The sequence below is a fragment of the Grus americana genome, chromosome 4 (genome assembly GCF_028858705.1).
Source record: "Grus americana isolate bGruAme1 chromosome 4, bGruAme1.mat, whole genome shotgun sequence".
Lineage (NCBI taxonomy): Eukaryota > Metazoa > Chordata > Aves > Gruiformes > Gruidae > Grus > Grus americana.
The window spans coordinates 4306310-4330789 of NC_072855.1; the positions used below are offsets into that span (position 1 = coordinate 4306310).

General features: G+C 38.7%; 1 protein-coding gene across 1 annotated transcript in view; it reads left to right on the forward strand.

The window, feature by feature from the left end:
* The window catches only part of CTNNA2 (catenin alpha 2), a 539666-nt gene that overhangs the window by 133703 nt on the left and 381483 nt on the right, over positions 1 to 24480 (forward strand). The window contains exon 3 of the mRNA XM_054824266.1: positions 3275 to 3470. Within this exon, the coding sequence (XP_054680241.1) occupies positions 3275 to 3470 (196 nt within the window). The remainder of the gene's footprint in view (positions 1 to 3274; positions 3471 to 24480) is intronic.

The following is a 24480-nucleotide window of genomic DNA, read 5'->3' on the forward strand; positions in this document are numbered from 1 at the left end:
GAGGCAGGATGTGTACGAGGTCAGTGACGGTGCTGGGACTAGTATAGATGTCTTCTCTCTGCTGTTCTCATCCGCAGGACATGTTAGAGGAAGGGATGTTAAGATGTTCCAGAGGTGCACACTGAAGATTATATTGCTCTTCCTTCTTTTTGTAGTTTCTATGAAGAAATACTTTTTCATTAATCTCCATCAGCTTTTTCTTTGATCTTAGAATTTTTTTGTTTGGATGTTGGGGTTTTTTTCCCCATAGGGAATTTTTTTTCCCATGGGAAAAAGTTCCAATGATTTAAGTTGATTTTTTAAAATTTTTTTTAATAGTACTGTGAAAAAATCTAATTGGTTTTGCTGGTGTTTTCCTAACCCAGAATGTATAACCTAGTACCGCCACGTCCACCACTAAACCATGTCCTGAAGTTCACTCTGACTATGTAAGAAAATCCAAATTTTGCTTTTGTCCTTATACTTTCTTGGAAAAAAAACCCCAAAACCCAAAACCCACCAGTGATAACTGATGACCAGCCAGCTCCCATTAAACCACACACGCACATAATAAAAATCAATATATGTTCAGCCAATTACTATTTTTCCTTTGCATATTTCATGCTTACCCATTCAAGAAATAGATTTTTGCAGGACTTGCCTCATACTTAGCAGTTTTAGGAGGAAAGCCTCGCTTGTCACTCAACGCAGTTGGTGTAAATTAAATGAGGATATTTACTTTTCGAAGTACATTTTATTTAAAATTGCCTGGAGATAGTTGCTGTGTTTTGAGGGCTGTATGTAAAATGGTTTGTGGTTCTGCTGAGACCATTGTAGTAAATCCAGTACGTACAAACATTTTGTTAAAGTACACGCACACATACACCCTATGTATATATGTCTATATCTGTATACGTATCCATATATATACATGTAAAATACATATTTATTTATACACCACCAAAACATTTTGGAGATTATCATTGGTAAAATATTTATTCAGGATTTCTTTCAGTTAATTTAGCAATCTAATACCTATTTGCGTGTTCTCAATCTGATTTTCTGGGTGCCCTTCCTTGTTAATGATGTCTCACTGACTGTCTATCCATAGGCACAAATTTATCCTGTTCGATGACAGCTGTGGTCCCTCTTCCCGTTCATTGACTGCGTTAGTTCAGCGCTTGTAGGTGATCTTACAATAGAAGCATAACTTTTTTGTAGGTAAAGTTAAGTGAAAAGAATCCCAACTGATAGTTGAATCCTGCACAGAAGGAGCAGACTTGCAGACTTAAAATCCAGTAGCACTGATTTTGTTGAATTTTAATGGGAAACTTTGCAATTTTAGGGTACCAAAAGAATTCTGCAATCCAGGTAATTCCTGTGTCTTCACAGGACTCCAACAGTTCTTCTGCCAGCTACAACTTCTTTGTGGTTGTGCTGTTTCAAGCATTTTTTTCGCTATGACCCCCGTAGCTACCTAATAAAGATCTATGAAATTGTCTGATTTGACTTAATTTATTGACCACTTTTTCTTCACTTCAGATTTTTTTTTCCTTCTCTATACTATCTGAACTGTTCTGGCAATCTAGTTCTAGATTGTGCAAATAATTAAGATCAAGTTCCAACATTATTCTCTTAATCTTCGAGTCTCCTACGTGAATTTCAGCATATATTGAAACAATTTTATTGCCTGCTGTATGTGAAAGCTTTTCTCAGTCATCCTTACGATGTGCTGGACAAATCCTTTCTATCTGTTAAACCTGAGTTAGGTTACAGAGGTAGCCTCGTTTGTTTATAAAATTCTAAAATCCTTAAACAGACAATGATCAACCACAAAATGGTCTTCAGGAAATTTTATGAAGAATAATTTAAAGAGAAAACTAATAACGGAAATATTATTTCTAGATATAAATAGTGGGGAAAAAAAACCCAGATGATGGAAGAATATCACCTTCCTGTAGCCAGGCAGACTCCTTCCTGAAAGAAGGCTCTGGAATACATTTTGTGCACCCGATACATCTCTGCATCTATGCATATGGTGTTGTCAAGCCCTGATAATCCTTTTTTTTTTTTCTTTTTTCTTTTTTTTTTTTCTTCTTCCATAGTCTATAGTGTTTAGTTGCGATTTGAAAAAAAAACAAACCAAAAAAACCCCCACAACCCACAACACAACAGAGCTCAAAGAGCAAAAAACGGTAGCACAAAGAGCGTGGCAAATGGCTCCTTGGTCACAACTGTACCAAACGCCTTGTCACGCTTCTTGTGATAGGATGGGATGACAGTGAATTTTGATACTTTGTTTTGAAATCTTTTCCTTTGTAGCGCACTGTCTTCATTGCAAAGGTTCTTATTTTCCTACAGTAAATTCCTGGGTTAGCACGCCGATACGTCTCTTCAACTGCCCTGGCTTGTGTCCTGGTTAGGGTGAATGGCATCCCTGAGCGTCACCGATCCGTCGCTATTTTTTCATGCATTTATCACCTGATGATATCCAATTCGGTATTCCTGCTTTACAGAAAGGCAGCCTTTTACTGCTGGACAGATACAAGTTTTTTTTTTTTGGTCCAGCAAAATCTGTGGCATACGCTGGTTTGTATCGTTAATCTTTGTGGCTAAAGTTTCTAATCGGTTTATTGACAGCTCAGTAAGGAATTCCTTTAGGAGACTCTACCAACATGGAACCAGATTTTCTTTGGTTTTAAATACTGGGGAGAAAGCAGGATCATTTCATGATCTGTCAATATAATATATTATAAACATACTGGAGCAATAGTAAGCTGAATAGTTTTAACCTGTATAATCTTTGCAGCAGGAGCTATTCATTCCTTAACGTCTGGAAAACAGCCACAATGTTTTTGTCACCACTTGCGTGTAACTGGCAGTGCTTATCCCAAGGGACGATTGCTTTTTGAATGGTTTCTGACCCCCCTGTGTTAGGGTTTCATTTTATTGGCATATTCGTTTTTGTAAAAGTGAAAAACAGTGACAAAAATGATGCTTTAGCACCACCGCCCTTCCATACCTGTTTCTTATCTTTTTCTCCTTCACTGCTTGACTGTGATTTGCTTAGCCCAGACTAAATATGGGTTAAAAGGAAAAACCTTTTTTGAGGGTATGTACCGCCACGCTTTGGATTTTAAACTTTAAATTTTCTTTATTCACTACATGTGACCATTGCATCGTTTCAACGGGAAATAAAACAGTGGGGATATTGAATTAGGTGACCACCTATTGTGTTATTAATAATCAAAGAACTGTTCAAACTGACAAAACCTTGTTTTTTTCTTTCCCAAAGGTAACTACGCTTGTTAACACAAGCAATAAAGGACCATCTGGCAAAAAGAAAGGGCGCTCTAAGAAGGCTCACGTGTTGGCTGCTTCGGTAGAGCAGGCCACTCAAAACTTTTTAGAAAAAGGAGATCAAATTGCTAAAGAGAGCCAGGATCTCAAGGAGGAATTGGTTGCTGCCGTAGAGGATGTACGCAAACAAGGTACGTGGAACAAAATGCTTAATGGGGTAACTGCTTTATGTGATGTTTTTCAAGATTTCTTCTGAAATGAGTATCAGCTGCTCTGATAACGTTACTGAAACTATGTCCCGTATTACAGTATATCTGTAATATGGCATATAAGTATTAAAATAGCTATACCTTCGTGGATGGCAATGAGTATAAAGAATGTTCGAACTTTGGCTAAAAAATGGGGATTGTTTTGTGGTGGGTTTTTTTTTTCCCCTTTTAGCTGTTCTGTCACCAAACAGTGAACTCAAATATTACTTAGCAGCCATGCTGCTCAGTGCCAAAGCTTATAGTTTAATTTTCCACTTGTTTTTTATTCTGCTGTATAACAAAATGACATGTTTTTTCACTTTACTAAATTTGAGCAGTGGTTTAAAACCCATGGATGCAAATGTAGAGTTAGGATTATGGCGCATACATTTCTTAACATTCCAACAATTATCAACCAAATAGTACAATATGGAATTACTTGTGATTTCAAGTATATATTGAAATATATACACAGATTATCAAAGTCTGAAAATATACAGATAATAGCAATATTAAAACACTTTTTTTCTGGGTGTTGGTGATAATAAGATAGAAGTCAACATTAGTTTGCATACTGCATAGGTTAAACTCTTTAGTTTCGAGATATGCAACGTCACAAAAAATTGCCTAGTTGGGTGTGGGACTCAGGCGTGGGATAATAACATTTTCTTTACTGGTAGAAAAAAATCCTGATTTTGCATGATTTAATAGTTGAAGTTTTAATTGGTATTATAAGAAAACTGCTTTCAAATAAGGCTTTGAAATTTTAAAGATATCATAGATATCCTGACAATTTTCCTTCAAAAGGTAAAATGTATGTCAGATGTTTGTAAATTTATATGTGTGATGATAGGGGAAAAAAAATATGTTTTCAATATATGCTCAACCCAAAACTTTTCCCTTTTATTGACTTTGATTGTAATTATGTTTATTGCAGCAGCATTAAGTACCTTTCAGTTTTTTTCTGTTATAAATCCTATAATCTAAAGATACCATCTGCCAGTATCATCAGTCCTGGATTTTAGAACAAGACTGGCAGATCTCCAGCTGGGCTTCCAAAAGGATTCTAAAGGACTTAAGTATAAAATACTGATTTTCAGTGTGTTAGGCTCCCAGTAACCGTACAATGGTTTTTTAACTTCTTAAAAATTGGACTTAAATGAGCATATGAGCAGGCAGGGTTAAAATCTTGTATACATAAACACTGATTAGTGAATACTCCAGTCTGTTCTATCCTGAGGCTATTTCTTCCTCCTATCCACTATATGTGTATTTGGTTTCACTGTTTTCCTGTTCCTATGTGGTTTTTTGGTTTTTTGTTGGTGGGTTTTTTTCCCAACATTCAATTGCTAGTACATCATAATAGGTCGAGTATTTGCTATATACTCTATATACAGTGTTATGCCAGTATTCTGATGGGTTTTTCTGGTTTTTGTTGTGGTTTTTTTGTTGTTGTTGTAGTTTTTGTTGTTATTTAGGTTTTTGGGTTAGTTTTGGTTTTTGTTTTCTTTTTATAATTTTAAAGCTGATGCCCAGTTGTTCCGGCATGCAGTTTCATTTGTCAACTACTTCAGTTTTCCGTTGCTTACATGACTTATTTTGATTTATGTCAAATTCTAGTACGGCATCTTCAGCGCTGACGCGAGTGCCCTCGTTCCCTCTGAATTTATCTCTCTCTCCCTTTGGGGGCTGTGGGGCTGACTCAGTTTTTCTAGCTTCTCCCCAGGCGCCTTCCACCGAGTTAGAGTCATCAGCCTAGACTGTTGCATGCTCTCTGATGTAGGCGAATATACCATGTTCATGAGCATCGTATCAGAGCTGCGTATTATCTTTGTCATTAGAGGTTTGTATTAGTTAACAGTGATTTTCTATGTAGAGTTGTTCTTTGTAAAGCTGGAGGCATCTGAGAGGATTTGCTGTGGAGAGTTTTGGTTTTCGTCTTGACTGAATTTCTGACTTTTGAATTGATAATAAGCCTTATATTCTATTTTTTTTTTTAAATCTGCATTAAAAAACCCACAAAACAAACAATGGAAAAAAGAAAAAAGAGAGGGAAAAAGATCATAAACAGTATTACGCGGAATGATGCAGGCATTCATCTTTTGTCAACAGTACAGGCTAGAAAAAAGTGTCAGAAAAGCGGAGCAGCTTTTTTTTGGGTCTGTACAACACGAGTCCATAATTAGGAGAGCAGGAGACACCAAACACCATTATTAGCGCACACGAGCTGCGTAAACCAGACCAGCCTTGGTGCAACGTGAAATGATATGTTTAGCTCAGTGACATAAAGAGCTGGATTAATGAACCGAGGCTGTGTTTTGCCAGAGTATTGCTAGTTGATTTTCTGGCAAAATTCCAGCTTGGATAATTACACCGTCAACCTAAAAACGTCTCCTGCAGTTACAGCTGGCTCTGGTGTGCTCCTCATTTCCTTCCCTATATTGCTGTGTACTATTATAGGCTACTATAGCAGGTGTTGCAATTCATCCAGGAGAGAGCTGCTTTTTATTGATAGGTATGAAATGAATGTTCTGTATCATTTGCAAAATACTTTGGAATGAACATGGATGCAAAGAATATATAGCTTTAAGATGCTTGTTACTTTAATAATGTGGGAGGGTAAATTATATTTGTGTAGCTATACAAAACTGTGATCATCAACAGTTTTGATTTGTGAAGTTGAATTCTAAAAAAACCTAAGAGTAAGAAGATAGATTTTTAATATTTTTCTCTCCCCTCCCCCCTAATTTCATGAAAAGGAATAAATATTTTATGTATAAAGCTCATAACTGTGTAAGTATGTGTGTATATGTATTTATCCCGTGATAATTCCATAATAGGAATACTTTGGCCTTACAGTTCCAAACCATCTAAATGCAATTATGCAATTGCTATGCCATTGAATACTTTACTGTATGGGTTAGTTATTCCGATGTTGTCAGAGCTGCGTAGAAGATCTCCCAGATGGGGGACAAATGAGACCTAGGAAATGCTGATGGTTGTCGTCCATGTCGTCTTACATTAGAGGTGAAGCAAAGCAGTCTTCTGCATAGTGAAGTTTTGGGAGGAGTGAGATTTTTGTGTGTTTTTTTGGTTATAATAACCCTCAGCCCTGAAGGTACAAAGCCTGAGGAGCGCAGGGAGGTGAAGAACTCCTCAGAAATAAGAAAAACCTTCTGGGGAGGGGAGCAGGCGGGTATGTTCTCATGGCATAGGTGTCTAAACGCAACTGCTCCCTTCTCGATCGTTACAGAAGGAGGAAATTCCCTGTGGAGGAGACATTCAGGTTGTGATTCACACAGAAAAACTACAAAGAACTGCTGGTCTGTTGGGCTCAGGTCTGATTAAATTTATTAAGAAACAGTCTGGGGTACTGAGGAAAGCAAGACAAGGAAATAGATTATATTTAGGTAAATTTATTCTATCTATTAAATGACTATTTAATGTCTATCAGCATCATCTACCTTGTAGATATGTGCTAGTGACTACCTGACTTTATTATAATTTTCCTAGAAGTTTTCTGGCATACCGCTAAAACTTCCATTAAAAACATGATTTAGTCTAGCAGCTGGCTGTTGTGTTTAAATTTTTTGCTTTTCAAGCAAGGTAGATAAAACTTCACACCATAATCTGAAATTTATACTGCAGTCAAGGGACAGAAAATAGCTGTTCATGTTTTTTGTGTTTGAAGACAGTTAAACTTGAAGTAGACTTAATTTTTTTCTTCATGCAGATTTATGCACGTTGCATTAAAAAAATATGATCCATGTACTCCTTGACTGTCAGTAAACTTGAAAGTATATATCGACATCCGGCACACAAAAATAAATTTAACTTTCTTGGTAACTTTTTTTCTCTTTGGAACATACTGCGAGGTAATATTTTTAATGCTTTAATGCTTTTAACTACCTAGTTTTTAAAACTTTTTAAACAAAGATTTTAAAGTAAACCCTGTGAAAGGTGTCCTTCCTTACTGCTCCCTGTCTTCAGGTACCGTGGGAGAAAAGCAGGGAATCTGCATATCTCGGGTGGTGGGACCAAACTCCAAAATATACGTACACGGGATGCTGGTTGCTTTTATAACAATTTATAATGCTATTTAAGCTCATTCGAGCTGTTCTGATTCCAACGACGGCAGTATGACATGGAGAGAGACAGGTTCTACTTTCGTATTTGTAAAGTCACGTCGTGTAACGACCCTCTCATTTTTGTGTTCCCGGAGACTGCCGAACTCTTGGCCGAATGCACAGCGTTCTTTGAGTCTTAAAACAGCACCCAGTTCAGCTGACGATTTGTATTTCAGGAGACCTTTCCTGATTGTACAATTTTCTTTCCGTTAGACCTTGTCAGACCAACAGCTCCTTCCTAAAACCCAGTCCCCGCAGCTGCGTGCTATCCCAGGTCTTTAAGACTTGCTGCCTGGAGGTCTTGACTTTCCCGACTGAAGCAAAAAGTCTCTGCTCAGATTTTGCCTTCCTTAAAACTTTTCCACTCTCTTCAGATTTTTTTTTTCCCCCCCTGCTCTCTAATCCAATTTTCCTTTTTAACCTGCCTTACAGAGAACTCTTAACAGCCATCTCTGTTTCCCAAGGAGCCTATACTGCTCTCCTCTATACTCCCATTTCCCTCTCCTTTCCTTTACTACCTTCAGTGGTCATACACTTATTTTATCTGTCTTGCAATTCAAGGCCTGGAAGTTCCCCTGTCTCACGGTCTCCGTAGGTCTCCCGTTCTCTGTTAACCCTTCTTTCTTCTGTCTCGCTCTCGTACCCTAGTTCTGTATTCACGTCAGGTCCTTCTCCTTGTCTCTCTTGTTCAGTCAAGGTTCTGTAATGCAAAGTAGAAAAAAAAATACCTTTTTATTGATCTCTTTTCCTCCCCCTTTACTTTACAACTTAACATACGTTGCTGGTTGTCCTTGTTTTCTCTACCAGTAGCTTACACTCCTCTATGAATCCTTCTCTGCCCCTGGATGCCTTCTTCACACTGTTCTGTTAGCCCATCCTTCTGACTGTACTTATTTTTATCCACCCTGTCCCTTTTTCCCCTAAATTTCCTCCCTTTCTCACACTGAAAGCATTACAAGTAAGCCTGTCTTATTTACATTTAAGCCAAGGGTGTGAACATCTTCTTACGTAGCGTGTTACACGGATGCCTCAGATGTACTTGCTTAGCAGAGTGAGCTGCACAGGCTTTCCAGGAGCCCTGATTTACCCAAGCTACTCTCTCTGTTGTCTTGATTTGTTTATAAAGAGGGGAAAAAAAAAAAGAAAAAAAGAAAGATTTGTACCCATTAGTATCTGAAAGATTTCCTGGAATAGTTTGGGTGTTAAACTTAAAATGACATTTAAAATATAAACGGCCTTAGCTGAACACATTACACTTTGGTTCATTTGATTACTAAGAATTCAACTAATGGGTGTAGGCTTGCTCCTTGCTCCCTCTTTCTCTCTGCTAGCTCTTCAGCATTTTCCCTAGCTTAGAAAATATATGGAAGTGGAATTACTTCATGAGGGTGTTTCTGTAGAAGTCATTAAAAGACTTGTCACAATATAGCTATTAATTGATGTGGAGGGGAAACTCTTTTTATGGAGAAAACAAATGATGAAGTATTGTCTGATTTCTGCATCTGTTTGCAACTCTGAATTCCAGTGACAGGATTCCAAATGACAATCTGCAATTGAATATATTTAAAGGTATCTTGCTGTAATAACTAAGCACTGATCACTTCAGGGCTTTTTTGGCATTTTTCTGAGTCTTTCTGGCTGATTGTTATTCCCAAAGTCTGAGTTGAATGAAAGAACTGTAGGATATCGGGTTTGAATCTGGCAAGTATGAAAGAGGAATAATGGGTTCTTTAAAAGAAATTAGTCCATCTGATACTAATATTTTATCGCTTAGAATTTGTCTACATAACCTGTTTCTTATCTGGGTTAGGATCTAGAGAAATCTTTTTTAGAAAAGAAATTATCTGGTCTTTTCACTTAAATCTATGTTCTCCCTAAGTTTATTTATTTGTAATGTTTTTCACTAAGGTATGTAAGAACTTCTCTTATTTTTCCTTATAGAAGTTAGTCACCGCTGTTTCTAGATAGAGGAAAAAAGTGTGTGTAAAGAAATCACTGAAAAGCAGTTATTTGAGACAATGGACTTTCTATTAATTTCTGAAAGATGAAGTGAAGCTTGTGGTCAGTCCTGCTTACTGGGAGAAAGACTCGTGGTCTGCACTTCGGAAGAACCTGCCTGTGCAATAACCATATTCTCTATTTTGCCAATAGTATCTGTGATGAGGTACTCTGCAACTTGGTTTTTTCCAGTCTCTCCGATGGCTCACACCTGTCCAACAGGAAGCTTTGAGCATGGAGATTTGAAATCTTATACTCAGCAAGACACTGAAGCTGTGGCCTGAAAACTCTATCTTGTTATTCAAAAATATTCATAATCTGTTTTGAATTGCTTGTTACATTTGGAAGCAACTTCAATTGTTATTCATGTTTGCAGTGCTCATCCTAAGAACTGTGGCATGCTAAATGTCATTCTATGCAAATACTCTAATGCTAGCTTTTTCAGACACTTTTCAAATCCATTAATTATCTCTCAGTTCTCAGAGAATTTAGCTTCTGAAAGACATTAAAGTTCCTTTTCTGAGATGATTTAAAACACTTCTGATGAAAGAGCAGACGTTGTACAGAATCTCAAAGAGTCGTTATCCAGATGAGCAGCGTCAGGGCTTCCCGAATCCAGTGGTGAGGCTGCTGCAGCTCCGTGGCCCCGGGTGCCCGCAGTGCTGAGCCCGAGCCTATGTTCTCAGTAGGCACCTGCACACACACGTATATAGCTCATGTATACGTATATACTGACCACACGCGTCAGACACTCGGCACTGACGCTAACCCTACAGCACCAAGTCTCTTATCCTCTTCCCCGCCTCGGCTGATTGGGATCGGAGGTCCGTTAGTGGGAAATACCCGTATTTGTATCTCCAGCGTAGGTCCCTCCGGTAGCTGGGTTTAGCTTCTCCTTCTGTCCCATTGCTGTCCCCCAGATCCTGGTCTCCCCAGTTGCCCCACTCCCAAAGACCCCCAGGACACGAACACATGGAAGCAGATGTCTCAGTCGACCTCCAGACGCTGCGGTCTCTCCAGCAGCTGGAAATCCGAAATCTGGGCCAAGGCATGGCGGGACAAAAGCACTGACCAGTAATTTGTTCACACACGGCTGGCCCCTTCTATCCTCTTACACCTCCATTCCTGTTCCTCCCCAAATCATCTCGGTCCTTCCTTTTCCTCACCTTTGGTTCCTTCCCTGAACATCCCATTACAAGTCTTGTGCAGTCCTAAGATGTTCTTCCCCTGCATCCCATAATGAGCCCCGTATCCTTCAGCAGGAAGCTAAAAATAGAGAAAAATGAAATGCGTACAGATGATTTTCTGTACCCGTCCTTAATGGTTCAGGCAGTTGGGGAGGTCTGGAACTGACGGTGATACTGGTTCTTGTTAAAGCCAGCTGAGGACTGAGAGCCTGAGCTTTCCTCTGCAGCGTTTTCAAAAGATTTATTTCTGTTACAGACTTAGTTAGAGCTTTTCTAGTATTCATTTTGCTTTTCAATATTTTATTTAAGCTCTTGTTAGTTTAAATTTGTGAAAGCGACTTACATCTCCCAGAAGTGTTTGTTATAAAGGGTGGTTGGTGTTTGATATATTGCCCGAATATGACAGTTTGAGACAGATTTTACAAAAGCACAGTGATATACGTTTGAAAAATAATATAAACGATTAGGTGATTTTTTCCTTTTTCATAGTATGTTTATTGTCTTTCCTGAAGATTTTATTACTATCGTGACTCTATAGCAGGAAAGAATAAAATTACTTTAGAATGTCGACTTCTGACAGTTGTCAAAAATTAAATTATACTCACAAATTGAAAGTTATAGAAATAGTGTTTCTGCCAGAAATATTTGACTTGAGTACTTGTAGTTCTAAAATCAGATCCTAAAATTACTACTTGTTCTTTTAGAAACAATATTTCTGTTAAGAAAGGTTTTATTTGAGAAAGGAAATACAACACAGTTAAAAAAATAATCTATCAAGGGGTTGTAAGTAGAGCATGCTTTTCGGTAAATAGTTTTTCTACACTACATCTACACTACACTACATCACAGTGTAGTATTAGTATGCATGAAATTTCTGAATTCAGGTCAAATTTGGAAAATAGTTTCACTAGGATTGAAAAAAAAAAAAAAAGGGCTCTTACAAATTGGAAGAGGTACCATCGGCAGTTATCTTGCCCTGTTCTGTCTTCCAGCAGTAATTTCAAAACTGGGTAGGCTTAGTCCACAGCCAGCAATCCCCAGCAGTATTAAATGTATGGCCTTTTAATTGAATTTTGAGATAACCACGAACAATGTTCTGCAAGAAGATTTTTTGACAGGCACGAAATCTGTATTTAAGTCCTCTCTGTGCATAATTCAATATAGAGATTTGAATTGAAGTCTCTGACTGCTCGGAAAAACGCTGTTACCGTGAAGCTATAGAGCACGGTGGGACGAGCATCTCTGCCTCTCCTTTTGAAGCTGTTCTGATTTATGTGCTAGTGAAACATCACCTGGAGCACAGCTGAGTGCTTGAAATCACTATTGATTCATTGGGCAGAAATTGTGAGCTGAATTTCTTTTTGTTCAGCCCAACATTAAAAAAAGAAAAAAAAATAAAAATTTCGATTCACCCTTTGAACTGGAAAATCAGTTATTTTACAGCCTCAGCCGGACTGAAAGTATTTGGAAGGAGATTCTTTTCAGCTTGGCAATGGAGTGACCTCAGATGACTGTGTAGGTGCCCTCTAAAACTTCCATCACCAGTGATGGAGTTTTTAACAGAGCAAAGGTAATATGAGTTTCACCAGCTGTCTGATGTAGCGATGGACAGGGTTAGGGAAACTGGGTGGGAGGGTGGTCCGGAGCGGTGCAGAGACATCGTCTTGGAGACGTAAGTTGGGAAGTAGTCCATCCAAGGGAGGAAGTCAAGGAGGTAAGCTTGACATTTGATCATTACTTTATGCTTCAGTTGCATTGCTTCAAATGAAGAGCTGGTGGATAATATGGGATGTGTTACAAAGCCAACCCTCACCCGAAGGGAAAGACTGGATTCCTCCTGCACCGCCACCGTGACCCTGTCCTGTTGTTGCCTCCGCCTCTCCAGTCCTTCCCCCCCTCGCTGTGCTGAATGATGAAAACAGGATTTTCAGTCCTTCAAAAACTGTAACTGGAAAATTTCGACAGTGATTTGGTAATGATGACACAGAAAAAAATCATTAATAAATTCATACAAAAATTTTTCGTTCTGTTGAGTAAGTGTTGTAAATGAGGTGGTAAAATATATTTTCAACTTAAAAAAGCAAGGTTTTCGTTGTTCAGAATATCATTGTAAATACTGCAGTAATTCACCTAAAAAAAGTGGGAACCTTGGATTCTGATCTGTGTTACCAGGATTATTTCTGCTACTTACCCAGTCGTATTTAATGAGAAAGATTTAAGCAATCCTTGGAGCAATAAACTTTATCTGGGAGTCTTCCTCGCACCCTCCTCGGTCCTCCTCTTTGCCTAAAGTGCGTTTCCTTCTGTGGTCTTTATTTTTGACTGAATTTTCCCTGGCAGTCATCCAACTTCAAAAGCAGTCGTGAAGAAGCTTCATTCTCCCATACGGATTAGGCTTGAATTTTGGATATGGTTTCAGAAAGTGGTAGTCGATGAGAAAAGTAATAAAAATGACAGCATGAAAATTTGAAATATGCTTCCTAATGTCTGAATCCTAAAAGGTGCTTTGTCAATGTATAAAAGCCTTTAATTTATTGCCTTTCCATTTACCATTTTGAATGTGTCTTTGTCTGGAATACATTTTTTACGTATTACAAAGGCCAGTATTCTAAGTAATACTTTACAGAGTGAGGGAATATAAAATGTTATAATCAAATAACACGCGCTGCTTTCCTCTGAGCAGTATCAAATTATAGTATGCTGAGCGCCAGCTATCTTGTTCTCTCTCAGCTTTAGTCCCTTTGTCAGAGACAATTACTTTTGAAACTTAAGTCTGCAAGATCTTACGGCTGCTGTTTGTATATGAAAACTGGAAAAGGAGACCGTTCTGTAGTGCCTATGGAATTTAGAATTATTTTTATAACTACTAAAAATAAAAGTCTAGACTCTCCACTGATTTTGATTTGTGATGTTTGCAAATCTCATTCATCCATAATTGTTCCAAATTTGACTTTCAGAGCTGTGCTTGGCTTTTTTTCATGTTTATTTTAATTGCAGAGACTTCAGTTTGTATCCTCTGTTTACATTGTTATTTGATTTCTACAGTATTTGATGAAGCATACGCTGTTTTTCTCCACAAAATATATCAACCCTATCTTCCTTTCACCTGTTTCTCCTGGACCTTATTGTTCTAAATCACTCTTTTATTACTTTGATCATGCTGTTATTTTATGGCTAACGAGCTGGTTATGATTGTCCACAAGCACATGCCTGAATTAAGCTACTGTTCAGTTAATCTTAATATATTTCCCACTGGCTGGAGCAGTTTCCATTTTCGCCTCTCATTTGTCTTGTATTTGCTTCTACTTCCGCGAAAGCTTTCCGTGCAGAACAACCCTCTTTCTGTTTGTTCTGAGTCTGTATAGCTAACAGAAAAAATTAGTGTTCGAGAATTAGGACTGTCCCTTGTAGATACCTGGGCATGGCAGAAATTATGTTGAATTTATAGTATAATGTTGAAACGAAAAGAAATAGGTATATATTCCTCATATAAACACATGTATATAAATATAGAAATCCTGTATGCTGAGAAATTAAAAGAAAGTTTCAAAGTCAGAGGAATAAGGTTCTGGAATAACCCAGACATAGCAATAACAGAGGCAGAAGGTGGTGAGGGAGTTGTAGAATAAATCTGTGTGTTGATGATGAGTACTGGGACTGTATGCTATGATTGCAGGTGGAAGCAAGTAGCCAGACATGATGGTGTAGGAATCCTTCCAGTCCTGTGCTCCTGCATACAACTTGATCTGGTTGAGTGCAAGGATCAAACATGGGACTTAGAAAATCATTTTGGCCCATTTTTAATTCTATCCAAAGGATGCATGATAGGAAAAACCTTTTAATTTTGTTGTTCATTTATCTTTATTTCCACTTTTCTGCCCCTCTTTCACTCCCCCCCCGCCACCGCCCACACTTCGGCTGTGATTTTCCTGACTAATCCAACCTCCTTCTTCTGCCTTTGCCTCAGTGCAAACTAGAGATGTGTGATTTGTTTGGGTTTGGTTTTTTTGGTTTCATTTCCCCCCCCCCCCCCCCAGTTCAATGTGAAGTGGAAATACTCAATTAGCTCTAAATATGCTAGTTTAAGGAGTAGAAATGCTCTAGCTAGGTTAGCATAGAAATCTATATGGACTAATATACCTGCTGACAAGGGCATCGAATAGATGCAGCTGATGACTGTTCCTGGTAGTTAAGCTCTCATGTTCCTTAATATACTTCCATAGTGACGCCTATACTTGCGGCTCTCACTAATGATTGTTGTTTGGTTGGGGTTTTTTCTTCTATTCTCTTTAAAAATCTAACAATAATCATAGAATCCCAGACTGGTTTGGGTTGGAAGGGACCTCACAGCCCATCTAGTCCCACCCCCTGCCATGGGCAGAGACACCCTCCACTAGCCCAGGTTGCCCAAAGCCCCATCCAACCTGGCCTTGAACACTGCCAGGGAGCCAGGGGCAGCCACAGCTTCTCTGGGCAGCCTGTGCCAGGGCCTCACCACTCTAACAGTAAAGAATTTCTTTCTAACATCTAACCTAAATCGACCCTCCTTCATATATCGTTTATGAACCTTTTATTATATAGAACACACTGATTCGCCTTTCTAGGTGGTGGTGGTGGTGGTGGTCCCTAGATCAGGTTTGTGTTTTTGAGCCCTGCACCAGAGTGTAATGTCCCAGTGTGAAGTTCAGGTATCTCGTTATCTCTCTGCACAGAAGCTCTTGTAGTTCTTAAACATTCATGCAATGTGTATAGAAGAGGCTATGTTATATTAACACCTCTATGGTATATGAATTCTGATTAAAACTGGCAATAAAGTATGAGGGTATGTTACCGAGTCGAGTTCAGATGAAAGATTGCTATAGTCTTTGAATTATTATTTTTTTTTCTAATATAATTCCCAATTTTGGAAAAACAGGCTTAGTTTTCATATAGGTGGATGCTTTGGGCATGATTTCAGAAATCCTTGGCAAGTTCTTTTATGGTGTAAATATAACTGCACTGGATCTCAGATATAAGTTACTGTAAATAACGTGTGCAGATTATGTGAACAGATTGTAGACATGAAATAACTTAATTCTTTAAAAATGGTATTGTACCTTCTAGCCCCTGCTCTGTGTAAACCTGCAAGGACTTTCCTTTGTATTCTTTGTTTTCTTCTTTCTCTTATCTTTTCTTATACCTATACTATAGACTTTCCCTGGTGACTCTCCTTGGTCTGCTTTTCTCCTTTCTTATGCTATCTCATACTGGAGTTACTTTTTGAATTTTTATATTTAAATTTTTCCTGTTACTGTTCTGCCTTGCCCACAAAACCGTAAATTATCCAACATTAATGTGCCTGTTCTCTTAATCCCAGTCAGGGTGTTGCGGAAAGGTGGTTTTTTTTACTTTTAGCAGTGTTTGTTCCCCAGATTTTTAATAACGATGTTAAGAATACGCTGTATGCCTCTATCATTTTCATAATCTGCCCATTCCCTTTATCTCAGGCTCATCAGAAAGCTGGGTGATCGGCAGGCAGCAATACCTCTGGCAATATTAATCCCCAGGCTACATTGTCCTTGGAAACGTGCTCTGTTCAGAGCCACGTGGTCCCTGCTTCTCCTACTGCTTCCGTCAAGTCATTCACAGATAGAAACTAAGTATAAGAAAAAAGGATGAATTAGCAGGGATACAAAACTGACCCCTTAGAACATCTAGTGAGCTGATCAATCCACTAGACCAACCAATCTCATCATCATCATCTCCATCTCCTCACAGTGCTTCCCATGAGTCGACATTAGTAACTTGCTGCTCCGTGTTTTCTCAGAGCTCCTTGGGAGTTTTTGAGAAATTTTCTTAAGAAAACGTGGCTTGCTGGAAAATATCAACCCTTCGAAACTCACGCTTATCTCAAAAAATATCAATTTCATCTAAACTTTTCAGTGGGCATTTTTTTTAATGTGATAATAGAGAATGATAGAACTGATTCTAATTATGATTTTGAACTTAGTTCACAGTGCCTGGGGCATAGATATAATCTACCCGCTACCTCGCTTGGCTATAGAGAATTTGTAAGGCTCTTCAAGTCCCAGAATGAAAATAATATCCAGAATGATACAATCTGTCTGCCTAATGGAGAATGCCACAGTACTTTTCTCAGAGCGCTTCCTTTTCTATGCCTGTTAGGAAGTTGTGTGTGCTTTTCAAATGTTGTTCCTTTCTATACCTGATACGTTTCACTCAAATTTTATTAATTGCAATTCTCTATACAATTCATAAATTGTTATGCAGAAACCCGTTAAATGATTAAATTGAAGACTCTAATTGCTAGGGCTCACAGAAGAAGATTTTTCTTTGTCAGTTACATTCATTTTGGTCCCTTTTTACAATAATTATTTTAATAAATATACTATGCACAGTTTGCCAAAAAGATGGCAACTTTTCCTAGCAGTTGCCACTGTAATTATTTGAATAGTTCGGTGTTGTTTACGGGATGAAATATTCTACTCATTTTGAATGTATTTCTTGTCTCAGTTCTGCAGCTATCTGGTAAAGAAGGAAATACTTATTTTTAATTAGAAATCTCAGATTTTTAGAATAAACATAGAAGCCGTGGAAGAACTACTAACTGAACAAAGAAACAACAGGCTTCCTGCAGCGCTGAATCGTGCACCCCGGTATCTTGCTGCATGGCAGAAATCTGTTCTGCGTCGTACCGAGTGTCAAAGGACAGTCCTGCCACTTTCGGTGTCTGAACCACGCAAAGGAGCACACCCAGTTTCCCTAGGAACGGATGTTGTTTTATTGGGTGCACTCCCAGCTGGAATGTGAGAGCTAACTAGCTTGTGTACGGCCTCGGACGATCAGGTTTGTCAGGCTGTTGGAACAAAGCAAGGAGCTAATTTGGCAATACAGATGCTACTTTGAGATAAAAAGAAACATTTTCCTTGACTTCTGTAGAACATGGAAGTTCAACTGCGTGACTTTTGCCAGGATACAAATGAGTCTATGTTGTAATTCGGTTGAGTTTCAATTTCTAAATTTGCTTCTGTATTTATAGTTACCTTAAGAGGTCCAGTGTGGTTACATGTTCCCTAGCGCCAACCACAATGTTGAACATCTAAAATGTTCATGTTGATGTTCATGAGCCCTCCAGTTCAGTGGAGGCTAATCAGTTGATTAGTTTATCCCTGAAGGATGTTAAACTGTGGAGTAGCGGAGAGCTGCAGACAAAGAGGGATTAGAAATGGTAATGTATTCTCACATCCAAAACAATTTACTTTTGAATTGAAATTTAATTAATGCTTTATTGTACTTAAGAGTATCAGTGATGTTTCAAATGCACTATTAATCTGACTATTAATTAGAAAAGTTCTTTCTAAAATGTAACATTTGTGAAATAATTGCTTTAGATTGTCATAGATATGTGGCTAAGTATCTTAAAGTCCTATATTCTTGGTATTTTACTGTCCCTTAGGAAAGAAGTAGTTGGGTTAATTAAAATTATACATTTTAATGGTCTGTGAAGTGAATGTGATGGTGTGCTATTGGATCTAAATGTGAATATTGAATTTAAAATACATGCTAGCTTTAAGGATATCCATTGTGCTTTAAAATACATAGTGATTCATCTTCCATCGCCCTATCTAAATGTCAAACATAAAGTGAGTCAAATTTAAGTGCACTAGATTGTCTGTATAATCAATTCCAGAGAGACGCAGCTCTAGTAGCTGTAATGTAATGGGAAAAGATCAGACTAGATCATACATGGCCTTTTCTGGCCTTGAAATCTATTAATATGATGAGAACGGTGGTCGTTCTTCCACAGACGGAGAGCAAAATCCCAGCTGCAAGTGAAGGGGGAAATGGGTTTAGGGGACATAGTAATAAAGATTTAAAAGAAAAATATTAGGGAAGGGGAGATGAAGGTTTAACAGATACTCGTGCGAAGCTTTGGGAATTCTGAATAGCATTTTTAATGCATATTTATATTTAGTAATTATATAACGTTCTTCAGTACAAAAAAACTCTACAAATTACTCCCCAAATTTTTAAAAATATTATACAATGACAAATAGAGATTACTACTGAAATGAACTAGTTTCAGATATGCAGAATGGATTTTAAAGTACTGTAAACGAGATATGATGCTTTAGGATATAGAGTAAATAATCAATATGATGATTAAGGTAGGAATATAGACAATGAGAAGCCAGCCATCAAAGACCAGATTTAGTTCATTATTCCTGAATCAGAAACGTGACTGTTGGCAAGTATACTGGAATGGACAGTAGGTGGTCCTACTCTGGCGAGTTTCTAGACAAGTCCAAAGGCAATAAATTTGCAGATCTTTGCTTCCTGAAGGGCTTGGGTTGGTTTGTTTTTAATACGAAGTCAGCGTCCATGAGGAAAGGATAAAAAACCTGCTTACATTATTTAAATATACCCTATTAGCAATTATAGGTTATTCAGATCTATCATATTATTATTTAGTATCATCAACACTGTTCTGTATGGAATCTGCAACTTGGTTTGAGCCTGTACCTGATTATAATTTAGAATAGCTTCATAATAATGCTTTTGCTGTAACTGCAAGGAGAGCAGTCTAAAATACTTCAATTAGGTCATGGATCAGTTGTCATGTCTTTTTAGTCTTGGACATGTAAAACAAAAGACAAAATCTAAAAGAGATGGATTAATTAGACTATAGCTTTATTAATTTCTTCCATCTGAGAACTGCTCAGGAATGGTATGTACAATCAAGCTGTCATTATTTCCTTAATTATTTCCAGGTGTTTGGAGTATTGTCAGCATCCCCTACTGATCATAGCTGTTCTCTAGATTGCTGCTTTGTGCCCACAATCTTCTATCTCTTAATAAACACTTCAAGGCTTTGGAAAAAATGGAATTTCCTCGGTGTATTAACCATTAAAAGCTTTAGTCCATTCCTTTCTTCATAGCTAGATGCTTACCTTTAAGTCTGCTTATGATTCCAAAAGTTCCAGTAGCCCAATGCAGCATGTTTATACACCCCTACCAAAAAATGTGCCAGTAATCAACATTGGTACCTCTCAGCCATCCCTTTACTCTTTTTTTTTCCTGTATGCCATGCCCAGCAACTTGCACTAGGCTAAAATAGGAATTACTTTTTCAAGACATGGATCAGACAACATCTTCTTTGCCCATGATAAGTCCGGTCAATGATTACCATAGGAAATGGTGCATAAATTTGACAGCTTTTCATGTGTGTAAATGAAATGCATCTGTCTCTACAGGACTCTCTTTTTTGTAAGCTGCATGAATTCAAAATCATTGGTTGTTACTTAAATACTATACATTTTACAATTATTTTTCAACGTGTTTTCAACCCATCGTGTTGGCTTTGGCATTTTGTCTGATGTAAGAGAAGACAGTTCAATTTGACGAACAAGTAGAAAATGGGTTGGGTTCTTTTCTGTCTGGTTAGGTTTTTGCCAGCTTGTAGAAAACTGATTTACCACACTGGGAAATGCCTGCCAGACTTGGCAGAGTGAAGGCAGCAGGACCGTGCATGTGTGTGTCGGGCAAAGGAAACACAATTGTCAATGCACCAGCTTAGTCATGTATCATAAGAAAATTGGTTAGAGAGTAGCTTTTTTTAAACAGGATTCCAGTTCTGGATCCATAAAACAAAGCGATTGTGCCCTTGTTTTTCAAGATACTGCAAATTACATATTAGTCCTAAAGAAGCCATGATCAAAACATTTGGTTTAGTCGCTGCTGTTAAACATCGTGTGATTGCATCTGAAGAAAAGAGCTGATAAGATCCAGATCCAGTGGTACCAGCCGTAGCGCATGCTCCTGAAGTTGTTTGATAACTGGAGGAAGGAGAGATTTCACAGAATCACAGAGGCTGGGGGGGACCTCTAGAGACAGTCTAGTTCACTGCCTCTACTTAAAGCACGGTCAGCTAGAGCAAGTTGCCCAGAACCATGTCCAGTCAGGTTTTGGGTATCTCCACTGATGGTGACTTCGCAACCTCTCTGGGAAGCCTATTCTGGTTTTCAATTACTCTTAAAATAAAAAAAAAAAAACAAAAACAAACAAACAAACAAACAAAACCAAAAAACCCCCCAAAAACCCCATGGAAAATCCATTTCAGCTTATGTCCATTGCTTTTTGTCCTTTTATTAGATACCACTGAGAAGGACCTTGTTCTTCATTCCCTCCTATCAGATATTTGTGTGCATGGATAAGATCTCCCTGAGCCATCCAGCTCTCAGCCTGTCCTCATATGACAGATACCCCAATCCCTTAATCATCTAGTGGCCCTTTGTTGGTTTTTGCCCCAATATGCCCGTGTCTTTCTTCTGTTGGGGAACCCAGAACTGGACACAGCATTTCAGGTGTGGTCTCACCTGTGCCGAATAGAGAAGAAGGATTACCTCCTCTGACCTTTATGGCAACACTGTTCTTAATGCAACCCAGGATGCTGTTGACCTTTGCCACAAGGGTGCGTTGCTGATTCATGTTCATGTTATGATCTACCAGGATCCTTGGGTCCTCCTCTGCAGCTTGTGGATCCTCAGCATGTGCTGATGCTTGGAGTTACTCCTGCCCAGTCACAGCACCTTGCATTTCACTTTATTTGTCCTCATTAAGTTTCTATTTGCTCATTTCTCTGCAGTGTTGACGTCCCTCTGAATGGCAGCACAACCATCTAGTATATCAACCACCCCTCCAAGTTTTGTATCATTGGCAAACTTGTTCCCTGTCCCATCACCTAGGTCATTAATGAAGAGGTTAAACAGTCTTGGCCCCTGTATTGACCCATGGGATACTCCACTATTGACTTGCCTTCAGCTGGACTTCATGCCACTGATCACAACCCTGTGAGACCAGCAGTTTGGCCAATTTCCAGTGCACCTCACTATCCACTTAGCAAGCTCACACTTCATTAGTTTGTCTATGGAGAGGTTGCAGGAGATAGTGTGAAAAGTCTTACTAAAGTCAAGATAAGCAACAATCCCCTGCTCTCCTTGTGTTCAAGGTCAAGTTGGACAAGGCTTTGAGCAACCTGATCTACTGCCCATGGCAGGAGGGTTGGACTAGGTGGTCTTTAAAGTTTCAGTTACTCCACTTAGTATGGCCACACTAATATTTTTAAATAGGTTTTTATCAGAATATTTGTTTGTAAATTATGTCCTATGAAAGCCCCCATTTATGAAAATAGCATGGTTACTTTTTGTCAGTTACACTTGCAGGTTATTTATTTTCTGGAAAAAGAATGTCAGCATCCTTTAATTTGTCTTTGATATACATGCAGAGGTACGTACAGATATTTTTGTGTGTGTATCTGTCTAAGAACATCATGGAATACTTACACGTTTCTGTTGTTTATTAACACTTCCCCTAACTACTGGTGTAAGAAAAATATTTTCTTCTCAGTAAAAAGCGATCAGCCTCATAGTTTCTGGAAATATGTTCAGAAAATAAAAAATTTCTGAATGGATGTGTATATATATAGGTTTTGAATATGTGTATATAAATATATACAATTATAGGAAAAAATACATAGATTTGTTGACTTCAGAAAAACAGGTGATTTTTTTTTTTTTCCCCTCAGGTTGATTTTCACTTTTGATATGTAGTAATCGCTTAACACCTTTCCAGTTGTTTGGGACCTTATTCCATTTTAAGACTTTAATGATGAATAGTAGCAATTTGAATAGGATTCAGCATGAGACATGCAGTGGACTGTACATTTCTTTTGCCCTTTTGATGTTTGTTTTTTGAAATGTTCAGGGTTTGGGTTATACTGAACCATTCAGAATTTTGGTGACCCTTGCAATCATCTGTTGATAACTTTTTGCAGAGGTTAAGCTTGTAGTACTTGAATTACCAGGTGACTTGTATGTGTACATTCTGGTTAAAAACATGTTAAGACATTTTTAACTGCTCCTCTGAGTGTCTGAATTTAATATCCGAAATGAAATGCCATCTTATTTTGAAAATGTAAAGGAAAAGGGAGTTTTTTGAGAGTCAGATCTAAAAAACTCTGTTTCTTGGTGCTGTAACTTTGTTAGGAGAAAGTAACTGAGTATGACTAAATCTAATCTTGCATTACCCCTCAGGGAAGGATAGATAGAGTAGGTCCCCCAGTTAAATCCTATCAGAGCAAGTTAAGTGGTTTGATAGTGATGTTGGGAGACAGTAGCCGTAGGTTTTAACCTTCTCAGGCTGATGTAATCCCAGAACCTAAATAATGGCTTTGGACACATCTTCTAGTCCTTACTTAAGTGCAGGAAAGTGGCTTGTTGTGAGGCTGTTATCAGATTCACAGAATCGTAGAATGGTTGAGGTTGGAAGGGACGTCTGGAAGTCATCTGGTCTAACCATCCTTCTCAAGCTGGTGGGTCAGGACTGTGTTCAGATGACTTTTTGAATATCTCCAAGGATGGAGAGTCCACAACCTCTCTCTGGGCAACCTGTTTCAGTGTTCAGTCTTCCTCACAGTCAACAAGTGTTTCCTGATGTCCAGAGGGACGCTCCTGTGTCTCCATTTGTGCCCATTGCCCCTTCTCCTGTCACTGGGCACCGCCGGAAAGAGCCTGGCTCTGTCCTCTTTGCACCCTCCCTGCAGGGATTTACAGCCATTGATGAGACCCCCTGGAGCCTTCTCTTCTCCAGGCTGAACAGCCCCAGCTCTCTCAGCCTTTCCTCATAGCAGAGATGCTCCAGTCCCTTCACCATCTTCGTGGCCCTTGGCTGGACTCTCTCCAGTCTGTCCATGTCCCTCTTGTACTGGGGAGCCCAGCACCGGACACAGCGCTCCAGGTGTGGTCTCACCAGCGCTGAGCAGAGGGGGAGGATCACCCCCTCCACCTGCAGGCAATGCTGCAAAGGCGGCCACTGGTATCCTGGGCTGCAGTAGGCAAAAAGAAAAGAATTCTAAAAGAAATAAAAGCCTTTCACCCTCATCCAAAATGGGTCTAAGCGCATGAATTGTTGTCCAGCTATGAGTCCTATTTTCACACAGTCAGCAGTTCTACCACTAATCATTAGAATTCAGGAATTAAGCTGGATTTCAGTGTTGAGAGGTTTTTTTGCAGAGGGTGGGTGGGTTTGGTTGCTTTTGTTTTTGGTTTGTGTGGTTTCTTTTTATGATGAGCCTTTCTTAATGTGGCTAATTGGGACTTTCTCCACTGAATGTTCTAGGGGTTTTAAATCACTTATTAACCCAACTGAGACTCCTCATTTACAAAATGTAAATCAAGCGCATACTTTCTTCTCAAAGCGAGGTGCCAAAGAATTTAGTATGTGGGTCTTCGCGAGAAAGCGTCTGACAGTATTTGCCTAACGAACAAGGTATATGAATGCTGCAAGGTATCAGGTGAAGCATTTCTCGTAGCTGCGAATGATATCTCCTAGAAAACTGCAGATCTTATCTCATGTATTCCAGAAACATAATTGTTTCATAGGGCTGCTGAAATGACTATAGCAATGGATATTCCATGCAAAAGGGGAGACTGAAGTACTGCCTTTAGTCTGTCGTGGCTCATCGCAAAAACGCAGGAAGCGAGAAAGGGACAATAAGAAACGCAGAGGAAGAATACTGCTTACTTAAATGGAAGGACAAATGGGGCATGAGAAGAAGTGGATCGAAATTAGCTACAAATACAG